This window comes from Oryx dammah, unplaced genomic scaffold (assembly GCF_014754425.2).
Source record: "Oryx dammah isolate SB20612 unplaced genomic scaffold, SCBI_Odam_1.1 HiC_scaffold_18, whole genome shotgun sequence".
Classification (NCBI taxonomy): Eukaryota; Metazoa; Chordata; class Mammalia; order Artiodactyla; family Bovidae; genus Oryx; species Oryx dammah.
In genome coordinates, this window is record NW_024070202.1 from 86788448 (window position 1) to 86805646 (window position 17199).

General features: G+C 40.0%; 1 protein-coding gene across 4 annotated transcripts in view; it reads right to left on the reverse strand.

Annotated features, from left to right (window-relative positions):
• Window positions 1-17199, reverse strand: part of AASS (aminoadipate-semialdehyde synthase) — a 79179-nt gene that overhangs the window by 49148 nt on the left and 12832 nt on the right. For 2 of the 4 annotated variants that reach the window (XM_040259522.1, XM_040259521.1), the window contains 8 exons: window positions 15990-16074; window positions 12656-12723; window positions 12401-12547; window positions 11115-11193; window positions 10875-11002; window positions 9135-9283; window positions 6017-6139; window positions 5522-5633 (listed from right to left, as the gene is read on the reverse strand). In XM_040259522.1, the coding sequence (XP_040115456.1) occupies window positions 5522-5633; window positions 6017-6139; window positions 9135-9283; window positions 10875-11002; window positions 11115-11193; window positions 12401-12547; window positions 12656-12723; window positions 15990-16074 (891 nt within the window). The other 2 variants (XM_040259524.1, XM_040259523.1) reach the window with 2 other exon arrangements.

The following is a 17199-nucleotide window of genomic DNA, read 5'->3' on the forward strand; positions in this document are numbered from 1 at the left end:
AGTATAGTTTAAACATAACTTATATATGCACTGGGAAACCAAAAAATTTGCGTTACTCATTTTATTGTGATATTCATTTTATTGCAGTGGTCTGAAACTAAACCCCAGATATATCCAAGGTACTTTAAATATAGCTTCATACTGTTATCAAAAGAACATAGATAATATACTTAATTTTTTAGTGGCAAGCAGGTACAGGTATTATCAAGACTACATAGAAACAGTTATCAGTTTTTACATATGTCCAGTGCTGAGAGTGATGCCTCCAAGACAATCCTACCACCCTGTTTGGAAGACCAATCTCCCAGAGGAAGAAATGGCCATCCACTCCAGCATTCTTGCCTGGAGAATCCCATGGACAGAGTAGCCTGGCAGGCTACAGTCCATGGGGTTGCAAAGAGTTGACTGAAGCAACTTAGCAGCAGGGACATATAAAAGGAAGAAGGTGTTAAAATTTAGAGAAGTTGGCTGTGCCAACAAATCTAAGCACTTTTCTTAGATGTAGCTGCCAATGTGGAAGCAGTGGCTGGGATGCTGAGCAGAGAGAAACTGAGAAGAGTTTGTGGCTGACCACAGGGTGAAAAAAAAAAAAAAATCACTGGAGTTTAAGTTCAGCTGAAGGGGATCCTAATAAAGGCCAGATTTCCATTTGGGATCCTGAAAGATTATACTCTAAATAAAGGGTCAACTGAAAAATGTAGTCCTCCAAAGACCAAGGCTCAGCTTTGGAATCACTTCCATTCTTAACTGAACGGAGGTAATTTTCTCCTAGCCTCCTTGCCAAAAACAAAGGAAATCTTCTCTGAAACACACACACACACCCACCATCCAGAGCCTCAAATCATCTCTAAGATTTATATAAACTATAACCAACATTCAATCAAAAATAAACAGGCATATTAAGTAATAAGAACAGACTGAAAACCAAGAAAAAGTAAAACAAAGAACATTAAACAGACCCAAGAAATTCATTGGAAGTATCAGAAGTGTTTTAAAACTCTGATTAATATGTTCATAAAATAAAATTTTCCCATGAAAGGTACAGCTAATCCACAGTTATAAGTCAAGACAGTAGGTCCCTTTAGGAAGGAGAGTGGGGATAGTGCTGGGAAAGGCACAGGGGATTTCTGGGATGTTAACCTTGTTCTAGTTTTCACCTAGTAGTGTTCACCTGCATGTCTTTGTGATAATTTATCATGCTATATACTTAAGTATCACTTATCTGTGACACTTTAATATTGTATACTATCATATAATATAAAAAAATTGTATTTATTCTTTAATAAAAAAATTTTCTTTTTGTTTAAGGACTTCCCTGGTGGTCCAGTGGCTAAGACTCCATCCTCCCAATGAAAAGGGTTTGAGTTCGATCCCTAGTCAGGAAACTAGGATCGAACATGCCGTGGGTGCAGCCAAAGCAAAAAAAGAAAATTTTATTCAAATTTTACTTAGCCCTCATCAGTTACATGGGCTAACTCTCAAACACAATTACTAAGAATTTCATTGAATTGGCTCGTTTTCCTCCTAACATCTGTATGAGATCAACTGTACTCAATAAAAGGCAGTTTTGACTAAGGACAATGAAACACTGTGGTCTAAAATCCAAGAAAAAATAAACTTGTAATTGAAATTTTGAAGCATGATCATTTGTGAATTGAAAATGGCTAGTAGCAACTTCTTAGATGGTAAATGGTGTCAGAGCAGCCAAACAAAATGACATTTTAAGAAATAACAATCAAATCCTTTCATAAAGGCAAATTAGTATGCAATATTTTCCATAATTTGGCCTTATAAGCTAAGCATTGCTTTAAAATGCATACTTGAAGGATTCAAAAAGATGAATTAAAGTCAAAGGCTCAGGGCTTGCCTGGTGGCTCAGTGGTAGAGAAACCGTCTGCCAATACAAAAGACACAGGTTTGATCACTGGTCTGCGAAGATCGCACATGCCGTGGAGCAACTGAGCCCACGCACCACGGTTATTGAGCCTGTGCTCAAGAGCCAGGGAACAGCAACTATTGAACCCACGTGCCCTCAAACGCACGCTCCACGAGAGAAGCCACCACGATAAGAAGCCTTCACACTGCAATGAAGAGGAGCCCCTGCTCACTGCAAGTAGAGAAAAGCCCTCACAGCAACCAAGACCCAGCACAGCCAAAACCAAATAAAATTATATTTAAAAAAGAAACGGAAAGAAAGCCAAAGGCTCAACAACAGGTCTTCTAGGTACTCCAAGACTCTGCTGGAGTCAAGTTGACCTAATCAATGCATTGTGACTGAGGGGTTCTTTTTCAGGTAGGGACGAAGTGCTAACTATCCCTTCTATACATCACAGCTATAAACTCTGGACAAAATACAAATGAAACTAACTACATGAGAGTTTCAGAGAATGAAGAAGAGCAGGCAGTTTGGGGAGAGTGTCAAAACTCGGAAGAAATAATCAGTGCTGAAACTGAGTGTGCTGTCCTTTTGGTATTGCCCTGAGGAGGGGCCGTGTGCTGTGAAGAAGTAGAAACAGGCAGCAAGCTTACTGACTTTCTGATCTAAGGGAACAGGAACGAAACCCTGGGCACCACAACCTGCTCCAGAGTGTGAGCGGGAAATGCCAGAAATGGCAGACTCAGATAAAAGTGAAGCCCAGCTTCCATGTCAGCTCTGGTCCGAGTCTGGAAGGACTGAGCATGCGCGGGTCAGACGACAAGCAGCCCAGAAAGGATGAAAAAGCTGAACTTTTAGTTGAGATACCTGTCTCAGGTGAGACAGAGTTTTCAGTTTCAGTCTAGCCTCATTAACTGCCTGCTTTAAAAAAAAAAAAAAAAAAAAAAAAGCCAAATAAACCAAACAAAATCAACACTACAGAGAAATGTAACAGTCTGGAATTTCCACAGCATGAGTCTTCACTGTATCCACGATGTACTTCAAAATTATTTAGCTTAAGAAAATGAGAAAACTATGACCTGACTCATTCTCAGGGGAAAAGACAATCACTATATTTAAAGCTGAAGTTTACCCAGAATTTGGGAAATAACAGGTAGACTGTAGAGTGGCTTTTACAACTCTGCTCCATGTTATAAGGAAAACTACACTCATGATAAATCAAAAGAAATTATCAGGAGGAAAAAAAAAAAGAAACAAACAGAAATTTTAGAACTGCAAAAAAGAAAATCTAAAATCAAAAATTCATGTAAAGGGCTAACGAAAGTTATTGATTCTTCAGGGAAATGATCCCAGAGGGAAATGAATGAGCATCACTGCAAATAGTAAACATCTGGGTAAATTACTTTTAAAATATATATGTGCCTTTCAGCCACTTAGACATTTACAGTTACAGAATGTTAGAACTGGAGGGACCATTAAGATTCTGTATTATCAGGACTTCCCTAGTGGTCCAATGGTTAAGAATCCGCCTGCCAATGAGGAAGACGGGGGTTTAATTCCTGGTCAGGGAAGATTCCACGTGTACAGAGCAACTAAGCCCACGCGCCACAACTAGAGAAGCCCGCATGCCCTAGACCCTGTGCTCTGCAACGAGAGACGCCACTACAGAGACAAACCTGAGCACCACAGCGAGAGAGGAGCCCCTGCTCACTACAGCTAGAGAAAGCTGGCACGCAGCAACAAAGCCAAAAAATAAAAATAATAACAGCAAATACGTTTTTAAAGATTAAATATCATTTTATAGGTAAATATCCGAGGTGCAGAAAGCAAGTGAGTGCTTGGCTCAAGGCCATAAAACAAGTTGACGTCTCCAGTAAAATTTGACAATTTGTCAAGCTACTTTAACTCCTAAGCATCAATTCCAGACACACCTCAGGTCCAGCACCAAATGCGTCAGCAACCCTTCTCAGCCTTCACTTCTTCGTGTGCCTCAGTTTTCTAATCAGTAAAATAGGTTGATAATGGTACCTACCTGAGAGGGTGACCATGAGTATTTAAAAATTAAAATATATAAAGTAATTTGGGGATGTCCCTGGTGGCCCAGTGGTTAAGAGTCCACCTTGCAATATAGGGGATGTGGGTTCGATCCTTAGTTGGGGAACTAAGATCTCACATGCCACACAGCAACTAGGCCCTTGAGCTGCAGCTAGACAGCTTGTGTGCTGCAACTGCTGAGCCTGGGCGCTCCAGAGCTGAGTGCCACAACTAGAAGGCTAGAGGACTGCAACAAAGGATTCCCGTGATGCAAACAAGACCTGATGCAGCCAAATAAACAATCTCAACACTGTCTAGAACATAGTCAATGCTGTATAATATTGTTTCCAGCCATAATAATGCGCATTCTGCTACCTGCATTTTCTAAAGCCTGTTATATCTCCCTGCTGACATATTCCAGGAGGAAAAATAAAGGGTCAAAATAGAATAGTAAGTGAAAGAAAAGATAGACTGGAAGCTGCACTTATTCAGGCCACATTACCTACTGCCCCATCTTAGTATGAGAGCTCCTGGGTGAAACTATGGCTGAAAAGCACAAGAGCCACTTTTCAGAGCTTTGGAACCTTGCCAGAGGCAGACAACCATTAGCAAGGAAATAAAGCATGATGGGTGTGAATGTTTACAATAAATAATGAAACAAGAAAGCCTTTTTCTGACAGAGAAAGTGGAATTTAGATAACACAATACTGGGACTTCCTGGTAGTCCAATGACTAAGACTCTGTGCTCCCAAAGCAGGGGCCACGATTCGATCCCTGCTCAGAGAACTAGATCCTACACGCCTGCAGCTAAAGATTCTGCATGCCACAACTAAGACCCAGCAGAGCCCAATAAATAAATAATAAAGGTAAATTCTTTTTTAAAAAGTAGATATACCCAGTATTTCAACAATCACTGATTACAGTGAATAATACATGACTAGAACATAGGCTGTCATTTAACTAAGCATTAATGATTAAACTCAAACAAAATTTTTCCATTTCTGATTTTTCAAATCCATGGCGCAGTGGTAAGGAATCCTCCTGCCAGTGCAGGAGATACCGGAGACACGGCTTCAATCCCTCGGTCAGGAAGATCCCCTGGAGCAGGAAATGGCAACCCGCCCCAGTATTCTTGCCAAGAAAATCCCATGGACAGAAGACTCTGGTGGGCTACAATCCATGGGGTCGAAAAGAGTCTGACACAACTGAGCAACTGGGCACACACACACACACACAAGCACACACACATACGCACACACATCCAGTCACAGTATAGTAAGAACGCCCCAATGTGAACTGATCTAGAAAGCAGAAGAAAAGAGGAAATAAAGTAAACCTTGTCTCCAATGTCAGGAACATTCTTAATAAAGTATGCATAATGAGAGGCAAATACAATGGTAATGAAGCATGAAGGCAGTTACATAATAACATTTCCCATGAAACAAGTAAGCAGAATGGATGAAATAAGAGTGTCAGTAGTGCTTTGGGGAAGGGCTGGCATTTCATTTTACAACAGATTTCTTACATACAGAAGACCAGAACGTTCATAAGATCACTCCAAAGTTCTACTTAAAGCCACAGAGATGTTGCTGATGCTACCAGTCCACTTACCATTTCTTCAACATAAGGGTAAAGCATGTCTCCAAAGTATTCTGTAGATTCAATTGGAAGCTGTGCTGGCAAATTGTCAATGGAACACATCAGAATCCCAGAGCCTTCCACACTAGGAGAATCAACACATTTCATTCAGATGGACAAAATTTATGTGTAAGTTCTAACTTTTCCAGATGTCTACTCTATTATATATTTGTAATTTTGTGCCATAGTATATAAGAAAATAAACAAGCTTTTTCAAATAAAACCTTTCCCTTCTTCAGCAACCCATTTTGAAATGCAGTACATATATACGTGTGTGTGCATTTAAGCACTCAAATTTGTATGTGGTTTTTCCACCAAGTTTTTAAATATATTTGAGCATATCTCTGGAAATTTGCATTGTTGTTGTGCTCAGTCACTCAGTGTGGGTATTTTAGAGTAGCATATCAAAGGAAGTAAAGGATATATTACTGTGTATCTCACCGCATCTAACACCTTTAGCAAACTCACCTGTCATGAATAATATGCTGGTCTGCATCATACATGCAAAAGGGACGCTCTATGGTTGTACACTCAGTCATAAACTCAATGGATCCTCCTGTGTCAGCTGAAATGTCACATATGGCCACAAGTCTGTAAATAACATCAATACTTAGATGACAGCATGGATCTCTGGAGTTTCCAACAAAAATTAAAAATGAATAAAAATGAAAAGTGCTTGGAAATTTTTTAAAGTAGATGGCAAATATTTCTTAGGCTCTTAGCTCTTTTTCCTATGGTTCATTGTTCAGGAAACAGATCTTCTGGGATACAGAGAATCTTCCTGATAGGAGTTTTAGTAACCACAAGCAAAAAGAGGAAGAGGAAGATAGGAAATGAAAAGAGGTGAAACAAAAAGGAAAAATCCCTTCCTCATAACACTGCTATATATAAAAGAGATAACTAGTAAGGACCAATTGTACCATAGGAACTTTACTTATTACTCTGTAATGGCCTACAGGGAAAAGAACCTAAAAATGAGTGGATATAGACGTATGTGGGCTTCCCTGGTGGCTCAGCAACAGAGAACCTGCCTATAATGCAGGAGCCACAGGAGACGTGGGTCCAATCCCTGGGTCAGGAAGATCGCCTAGAGGAGGGCATGGCAGCCCACTCCAGTATTCTTGCCCGGAGAATCCCATGGACAGAGGAGCCTGGCGGGCTATAGTCCAGAGTCACAAAGAGTTGGATAGGATGCTTACTCCTTGGAAGAAAAGTTATGACCAATCTAGATAGCATATTGAAAAGCAGAGACATTACTTTGCCAACAGAGATCCATCTAGTGAAGGCTATGGTTTTTCCAGTGGTCATGTATGGATGTGAGAGTTGGACTGTGAAGAAAGCTGAGCACTGAAGAATGGATGCTTTTGAACTGTGGTGTTGGAGAAGACTCCTGAGAGTCCCTTGGACTGCAAGGAGATCCAACCAGTCCATTCTAAAGGAGATCAGCCCTGGGTGTACTTTGGAAGGAATGATGCTAAAGCTGAAACTCCAGTACTTTGGCCGCCTCATGCGAAGAGTTGACTCATTGGAAAAGACTCTGATGCTGGGAGGGATTGGGGGCAGGAGGAGAAGGGGATGACCGAGGATGAGATGGCTGGATGGCATCACGGACTCGATGGACGTGAGTCTGAGTGAACTCCGGGAGTTGGTGATGGACAGGGAGGCCTGGCGTGCTGTGATTCATGGGGTCGCAAAGAGTAGAGCATGACTGAGCGACTGAACTGAGCTGAACTGAAATGACTTAGCACGTATGCACACATGTGTATTATGTAACTGGTTCACTTGCTGTACAGCTGACACTAACACAACATTGTAAACCAGCTATGCTTAGTCACTCAGTCATATCCGACTCTTTGCAACCCCATGGACTGTAGCCTGCCAGGCTCCTCTGTCCATGCAATTTTTTTTTCCAGGCAAGAATACTGAAGTGGGCTGCCATTTCCTCCTCCAGGGGATTTTCTCGACCCAGGGATAGAACCCATGTCTCCTGTCTCCTGCATTGCAGGCAGATCAACTATACTCAACAAAAAGATTTTTTTTTAAAGCTTTCCTAGAGAAATCACTGACAATAGCCTGAAGCTGAACTACTTAGTTAGCTTTAAACAGCTTAGATTTTTCAATTGCACTACCTCCACCCTGCTTAATAGTGTATAACTTTACATGTTAATACATGGAAATCTCTGAAATTATGAACAAAAGTTTCAGCCCAGGATTAGAAATCCTTTAGAGGTTGACCACAATTTTCCTGCCCAATCTCTAGTTTCCAACTGCCCATATAAACCCTATCCTAGTGCTAGACTATCCCACTCACTGTCTTAAATTGTGCTTTGGTGTTTCCATATTTATCAAACACCAACCCTGTAACTTGAAATCCTTGTTCTTACTCCTCTCTAAAGACTTTGCCAAGCCCACATCCCCTCCCACTTTCTTCTAAACTCCTCTGATATTGATTGCTCCCAGCATTCCCGTGGCATTTACCTGATGCCAGCTACATGCATGAGGGTAACAGTCATATTTTTTCTTTATCACTCAGCTTAGCACAGTGCCAGGAAGATCAGGTGCTCCACAAATATGTTATTGATTACTGAATTTATTCAACATTAGTAATTATTTGAACTTTATACATCAAACAACATACTGGATATCTGTGGTCAAGATAAATAGGGCCCTTATCCTTAAGGAGATTAAGTTCTAGTAAGGCAGGAAAAATCATAAATACAATAAAATTTAAAATCATAAGCAAAAGAATTTCAGGGGAAAAAACAGTAACCAACTGAAGAGAGATGGGAATGTGGAAGCAAGTACAGACCTCTCTGAGGAGTTTAGTTTTTGGCTACATGTGGATTCATAGAAGTTAAGAGGAGAGAATTTCAAGAAGGAGGGAAGGAAATAGACTCATAGACACAGAAAACAAATTTAGGGTTACCAATGAGCACAGCAGGTGAGGGAGGGCTAAATTAGGAGTTTGGGATTAACAGATACACACTACTATATATAGAATAGATTTTTTTAAAAGGACTTATTGTATAGCACAGGGAACTATATTTAGTATCTTATTTTAACCTATAATGAAAAAGATTCTGAAATTAAAAAAAAAATATATATATATATATATATAACTGAATTACTGTGCTTACACCTGAAACTAACATGACATTGTAAATCAACTATACTTCAATAAAAAATAAACTGGCTGCCTAGGGCAAAAAGAAAGAAAGAAAGAAAAAGAAACCTTGTTATATCAGTTCTCTCTAACATGTTATCACAGAGTCCAGTGATCACTTAACACAGTTAAGTCCAGAACACTTTTTCTAACTTTGGGGGTGTTGCTTTATACATACGTATAACTGAATCACTTTGCTGTACACTTGAAACTAACAGCATTGTAAATCATTATACTTCAATTTAAAAAAAAAGAGAGAGAGAGAGAGAGAAGGTTAACTGTCAAATATTGCCAGGATATTAAGTAAGGTAAGGCAGACAACCAGTTACTAACAGTCAAGTCCTGTGCTATTTGGATCCCTGAGTGTGATACTCTCCCAGTAGGCCTGCTGCTGAACACTGCTGTCATTGCTGAAGTCCTTACTTGTGTGGCAATGCAGGGCAGCCTTCAACACCAGCAACTGGGGACTTGCCTGGAGCCAGGAGACTCTGAGCATCTTGGCGGGTGAGTAGACGAGGGGTGTTCTGTTCCCAGTAGATCCCGTTAATTAAACAAGTTGTATAGGGTGCAATCTGGAAAGGAAATTCCAAGTTCAACAAGATAGGAAATAGCCCTTTTCAGTGCAGTGTGTTGAAAGAGAACTATCAGTAAAATTCATGAGAAACAACATTACCTCTAACTGACTTTGTTATTTGCCAAGTCAGTAGCTACATTTTGAAGCAAAGGCAATAAATACCCACCCAGATTTTGGTGGAGAACTACCTCATAGAAAAACATATGATCATAAATATCAATATCGGTGTTCTACAATATACTACATAGCCGATAAAAGAGAAATAGAAATTTAAGCAACCAAGGGATCTATTTCCAGCTCAGCCTCTAGTAGAGTATGATCTAAAGCATTCTACCTCAACTTCCCTGGGTTCTGTTCTCCTTACCTGCCAGATGGGGATAATACGTACCCCATTCCTCAAAGGAATGCTGTGAAGATTAAATCAGATAACATCTGTAAGCTCCATGGACAAATGTGCTACATGCATGCATACATGATAACTAGGTCATTATAAGTTTTAGGATGCATCCAATCACCAATACTTCTGTGATTGGGGAAAAGAGAAGGGACGGAAATTTACTAGGTTCAAAATTTTTCAATTTGAAACTAGTTTTTATAACTCCTTTTTCTCAAGCATTCTCAAGGTACAGGTAAAGGTCCTTCTTCTATAACACGCTCTACATGTTATAACACTGAATTTCATACCAAAATCTATAAATGCTCTATTTGTTCAAACATTTAAAATTATTTAGAACCTGCCTTTCCACAACAGGTGCATGCATTTTTGTTGGCTGATTTTGAGGAGGATGAATGCATAACCAATGATTACAGAGCACACATATATTATCCCTTTTACAAGATGAGACCATTGTGTCCCCATGTGAATTGGAAGTAACTTTTGTACAGTGGAGACCATACTATTTCACGCTGGTTCCCTGTAATGAAAATGTATTTCAAGATAGCTGGCCGAGATTATTATTGCAACTTGTGGTCATAGAAATGATGGATCAATGTTGAAATCAAAACTCATCCACATTGTGCTTTGTCCAAGTACTAACTCACGATAAATACAGAGAGCTATTAGGAACGTGCAGACCTCAAGTAGAAACAGAGTCAGTGAAGAAAAGGGCACACCCACAGAAGCCACAAAGTTACCAGGCAAACTGCTACTACTGCTAAGTCACTTCAGTCGTGTCCGACTCTGTGCGACCCCAGAGACGGCAGCCCACCAGGCTCCCCCGTCCCTGGGATTCTCCAGGCAAGAACACTGGAGTGGGTTGCCATTTCCTTCTCCAACGCATGAAAGTGAAAAGTGAAAGTGAAGTCGCTCAGTCGTGTCCGACTTCCCGACCCCATGGATTGCAGCCTACCAGGCTCCTCCATCCATGGGATTTTCCAGGCAAGAGTACTGGAGTGGGTTGCTGTTGCCACTCCAAACATCAATAAAAGCCAACAATTCCTAAGAACAACTCATAATACCCAAAGGACTCACAACAAATCAACAAGGGGAACTGAAAATCAAGGTACACATTCACAATTTCTGGCCTTAAAAATAGCCTAACTATAGTGTATCATGAGCAAGTAACTCAAAATCTAGGTCTGATACTCACATCAGTATTAAAACGGCTAATGTAGCGCTCGGGGTATTTGTCATACTCCACAGGGTCATATACACCATCTGTTTTCCTGACAAGATGATGATGGCGACTTAACACTGTTCCATACACTTTTCTCAGGTCTTGCAGAGGAGAAAGAAATTAGTAAAGTGGGTCACAAGTGATATAGGTTTATGATGATAAAATATTGTAATGCACAAACTGTTAAAAACAGTCACCCTCCCACCTCTTTACCTCCATTTTGGGAAACTTCTTTTAATTCATGTGGCTCCACATACTCACAAGGTAATTCATTGAAGATTTCTTGGGCTCCCTGTAAATAATGCATGAGTGAAAATTTAAAAATCAATCAGAAAAGAGCCAATATGTTTTCCTCATTTCCTCAAAAGGTTCCAACTCACTTTCCCCACAATTACATAGCTCTACTGCCCTGCCCTGCAACTGCGACCACAACATGAAAGTACAGATGAGCTTCTTGCATACAGCCTGCAAACCATTTAAATACCACTCATTGGAGAGGGGGCTTCCCAGGTGGCTCACTGGGTAAAAGAAAATATGGGCAATACAGGAGACACAGGAGACGTGGTTTTGCTCCCTGGGTCGGGAAGATCATCTGAAGGAGGCAACTGGAGGCAACTCACTCCAGTATTCTTGCCTGGAGAATCCCATGGACAGAGAAGCCTGGTGGGCTACGGCCCATCGGCTCCCAAAGAGTTGGACACAACTGAAGCAACTGAGCACGCATGCATGCACATTGGAAAGGGCTTTAATTTTTTACTTAAGCTTATTCAGCACAGACACAAAAGTGCTTAGAATTGAGAGTGCAATAAAAATATTTCTATTTAACTTTTGCTCCATTGCAGAAATTATCTGAAGGGGGGAAACTATATTTCCTACCCCACCCCCCCAAAAAATCACATGACTATCTCACAGTATACTATAGTGATGTCCTGTTTGTGAAACAGTCTCATGGAAGAAATATCTATTTTACAATTATAAGTTTCTCTAGGGGATCACAAATGCATTCTCACGACTACCCCAGAAGGGAGAAAATAACAGTTCTAGTCTTATTAGTTATAAGACTTATAGTTATAGTTATAGGTTATAAGACTCATTAATTATGACATAATTATAGCTATAAGACTTATTCTAGTCTTGAATTAAGTTTCTTAGCATCTCATCTTGGGGTTACTTCTAAATTTGTGGACACCTCAGTGATGGAGGTAAAATAGAGCACCCTAAGAACAGAACTTTTCACTGCAAGGAGTTATCTGTCTAAAAAGAAAAGAAAAAACATTCAAAGCCCCTGACAGCTTGGAATCAACTAAAAGCAAAGAGAGTAAGTTTGGACCAGTACTGTTCTTTACTACAGGAAAAGTTCATAGGTAAGAAAAGTACCAAGAATAGAATGCCCAGTCATCGAAAAAAAAGGCTCTGAAACGTCAACAAAATGCTCACATCCTTCAGGTGAGTGCCCAAGTTCCAGACTGCTTTACAGAAAGAAGACAGTTGGAATTTACCTTAGATACGTTACCAGTCCCTGTGAACACAAATGTTAAGGGCCCTATTGACTTCGGCATCAAACCCAGAGATATTTCATAGCCAGCATCGCGGACAGCTTGCACAGCCTGACCACTGTTCCTGTAGTTATGAGCCATGCCAATGTGCTGCAAGTAAGCATATGTGGTTCACATTAGTTGACCACCCAAGGTACGTTTCTATGTTTAAAATGTGACGTGTTTAAAAAAAAAAAATAGACACAATAAACATCTCACCATAAAAGGTGTGTGATGTCCCAAAGCAAGGAGCCTTAAACCCATCCCATGAAGAATGTTGATCATCCCTGTTGCAGAATCAGACCAACAGAAAGACCGTTAGTTAGGAGAAGTGGAAACTCTTTTCTCTGCCAGTTCTCCAACCTGCTCCATGCTCTGAGGAAGCACGGACCACAGCATCTCAGTTTGGAAGGGGCCCTGGAAGTTATCTATCCATTCCCTCAAGTTTCTGCCATCAAAAGTATTAACCCAGCTGCACCCTCTCCTGTCCCCTCCACTTCCAATCCTGCTAAAATGGAAAAAGTGTGCCTCTTCTTCTCTAAGGTTAATCTCTCCACCTTTGCTCCAGATCCCATCCTTCCTGTCTCACTCAGGAATTTACTCTGGAATTATGTCCTCTTTCTAACCCTCTCTATTGGTTAATTCTTAACATTTAAACACACCTCCAATTTCTCGGGTACCAAAAACAAATGAACATGTGAAAACAAAGTCACCATTGACCTTATGACCCCTCCTCCCATGCTCAGCTATTTCAGTGACCTACACAGCTAAACTCAGTGGACACTTTGCAGACCTTGAATTACTTGTCAGAGGCATTTGGCAACGTGTACTTAGTTACTCAGTTGTGTCTGATTCTTTGTGACCCCATAGACTGTACCCAGCCAGGCTCCTCTGTCCATGGGGATTATCCAGGCCAGAATACTGCAGTGGGTAGCCTTTCCCTTCTCCAGGGGATCTTCCCAACCCAGGGATCGAACCCAGGTCTCCCGCATTGCAGGCAGATTCTTTACAGTCCGAGCCACCAGGGAAGCCCAAGAATACTAGAATACGTAGACTATCCCTTCTCCAGGGGAACTTCCAGACCAAGAAATCATACTGGGGTCTCTTGCACTGCAGGCGGATTGTAGAGCTTTTTTTGTTGGAACTCTCTTCCCTCAGCATGCCTGGCTTGAACACACCATCACCCTAAATTTCTGCATGCTCCTCTTTGCATGCCTATTCTTTGTATATTAGTGTCCCCTGCCCCTTGCTTAACACTGTCACCCCCATGATTCTGTTCCAAGCTCTCTTCTCTTCAATCTCTACATTTTTATTTTCCTTAGCTAAACTCACTCATTCCTAAATTTCAGGTATTCTCTGTATGCTGATGACTACAAGTCTGTATCTCTAACACTGATATTTTATTTCAAGACCCAGTCAACTACCTCATGGATTTCTCATTTTGGATGTACTTCAAAATAGCAAAAACTTAGCATGCCCGTAGTGAGGACCTCAGCATCCATTCTCCCCTTCTTCTTTCTCAGAAGAGAACTTTCCCTCTCCACATCCCTGACAAATTTTCTTTGATCTTTTTTCTGATGTTTACTTTTAAGGAATAATTTATATACTATAGATCACACCGATTTAAAGTCTAAACTTTGTTAACTGTTAACAAATGTACACACCCATATTCCCAACAACATAATTAAGATATAAGCTACTCCCATCACCCCAGTCAATCCTCCCCAAGCTTTGGTTCTGAACAACTGATTCTATTTCTGTGTAGCACAGTTTCTTCTATAGCTGCACACAAATGAAATTTTAAATATTTATTATTCTTTTGTCTGTCTACTCTTACTCAGAATAATGCTTTTGAGATTCAGGCATACTTTGTATGTATAAGAAGTTTGCTTCTTTTTATTGCTGAGGAGTGTTCCATTCTATGGCTATACTGCAATTTATTTATCCATTCCTCTGCTGATTGCCTGAGCTATTACGAATGAAGCTACTATAAATAATTCTTTACAAATAATAATTTGCTTCTCTTGACAAATGCCTATAATTTATTTTGTACATTGATATTCAAGAATTTTATTTCTTTGTGAGTTGTGTCTTGCAAGAATTTGCCTATTTTGTCAACATTGTTGTATTTATTGGCCTATCCATAATATTCCCTTATCCTTTAAAATTTGTGACGTATATAGTGATAATTCCTGTTGTATTCCTAATATTGCTTTTTTCAAATGTGGCTTCTCTGTCTCTTTTCTTAAAAATTAATCTAACTGGAAGTTTATAAAATTTACTGATTTTTTAAAAAAAATAACCATCTTTAAAATGTTTGCTTTCTTCTTTTCTAATAAAAGCATTAAATGCTATAAATTTCCTTCTAAACAGCACTTTACCTTTATTCAACAAATTTTTGTGTGCTATTTTAATTCTTCATTCAATTAAAAATATTTCCTAATTTTTCCTGTGGGAGGTCTTCTGCACTCAAGGATTATTTTAAAAAACATGGTTTATCTTCCAAATATTGGAAATTTTCTAGATATCTTCGTATTATAACACCAAAGTCAATTTTATTATAGTCAGAGCACATATTCTATGGGTTTTAAACTTTTTAATTCATTGAGGATTGTTTTGTGACCCAGCACATGGCCCATCTAGGTGGATGTTCCACATGACCTGAAAGGAATGTTTATTCTGTTCTGCAAGTTGCTAGGTGGAATGCTGGGTGCGCAAGAGCTGTCACTGACGTCCCGGTGGTTGATAGCGTTTTGTGTTCTATACCTTACACATTTTCTGTCTACTTATTCTGACAATCACAGATCTTCAAGTAGTCTAATCTGATACAAAGTTATAACATGTAGTGTTTCTCAACTAAAGATGGTTCAAAGTACTAGCTGGGACAAAAATCAAGTGTTAATTTTCCCCAAATTCCACCTCTTATCCTTGTAGACTGCTCCTCCATGGGTTCCTGTCTCCACATCTGCTGCTGCTGCTAAGTTGCTTCAGTCGTGTCTGACTCTGTGCGACCCCATAGACAGCAGCCCACCAGGCTCCCCCGTCCCTGGGATTCTCCAGGCAAGAACACTGGAGTGGGTTGCCACTTCCTTTTCCAATGCATCAAAGTGAAAAGTGAAAGTGAAGTCGTGTCCGACTCGTTGCGACCCCATGAACTGCAGCCCACCAGGCTCCTCCGTCCATGGGAGTTTCCAGGCAAGGGTACTAGAATGGGGTGCCATTGTCTTCTCCGATCTCCACATCTTACCTCTCCCATTTCACCCTTTCTTTCATTTTTCAAATTTCTCATCCCAAACTGACCTCTCTTTCCAGCTCCCAAACAGAAAATTTCCAAGCCTATCCATAGCTGTTGTCCTTCTCTCTGTTCCTTTTCTTTATCTCTGTAATAAATGTAGTGTCTCATTTTATTCCCCTGATAGTCATCATCCTTACTCACACCCACCGTGTTTATTTTTATTGGTGGAAATGAACACTCCCATACCCTTGCCACAGAAAAAACACGGTTACTTTCCAGGCAAATTTACAGGCAAATGTAACAGCCTTGGATACCTACCTGCCACCCCTGCCCACTGTCCAAATGCCACCACCCGTATTCCTCTATGATCCACCATTTTCTCATAATCAATAAGTCGGATCTCCTGAAGAAATGATAAAAAAAATTTCTAAATCATCCAGCTTAATTTCAACGGGTAGAACACACATATGAGCAAGTGGGTATTTCACACTTTTCCCTCTTATAAAATATATCTTGACTTGCTAACAGAAGTTACCATGAGGTGCACCATGAAATATTTAGAAAATGCTGGGTCACAAACCAAGGATAGGTTTGTGATGAGAAATGAAAGAATGCTCCTAGCAGGATGCTAATGCCCCTTGACGGCAGGCAATAAAATAACAAAGGCATGATATCTTTGAACTTTTAGCCCAGCACCACCAACCAACATTTCTACATAATGCCCCACTCATCCTCACATTCTTCCCTCTAGTCTCAAAAAACGACTCCTTCCTGAGACTAATCCCTGTGAGCTAGATCCCAACTTTTTTCTGTGTCTTCCAACACCACTCTTGAACTCATTCTCATTCTTGCGTTCTCTCTCTTTACTGTGTTCCTTCCCTTCAGCCATTCTAAATATGCCCAAGTCTCCCTTCTACCTTAAAAATGACAACAAAACACCCTCTCAAGTCCATACACACAAATCTATCTCATTCTCTCTCTTCCTCTCTCTTTCTCTTCTCTCTCTTTCTGACTCTCTTAGTATCTCTTTCTCTTTCTCTCTGTTTTCTCTCTCCAGGCTCTCACAAGCAAGCTTTATTTTAAAAATAAAACAAGCTGCTTGTTTTTCACTTCCTCATTTTCTCTAAAATCATATCCTTCCTCTTTCCTTCCCTTCCAAGAGAAGGGGATCTTCCCTTTCTCTTGGAAATCCTCTATTAATTCATGCTTAAAAGCTACTAACACATTGTAATTATAGAATATCTTAAATAATCTATTTATTTCCTCAAAGATAATATAATTTTTAACATGTCCATGTATTTAAGAATATTTAATATTCATCCAACTCCAAGTAATTTGTTACAAAAATGTTGCCCAAAAGCAGCCCTGCTGGGTCTGTTTTTATTAATTTTCTTGAAATGAACAAAAGTTCATACAACTCCCCCAAAAAAGTTTCTGAAGTACTTTTTGAGGAGTTTATCTGCTTAACGTGAAACATTCTTATTATTTTCATTGATTAGTTTTTGAATTTGTTCTTTTGAAACACTGC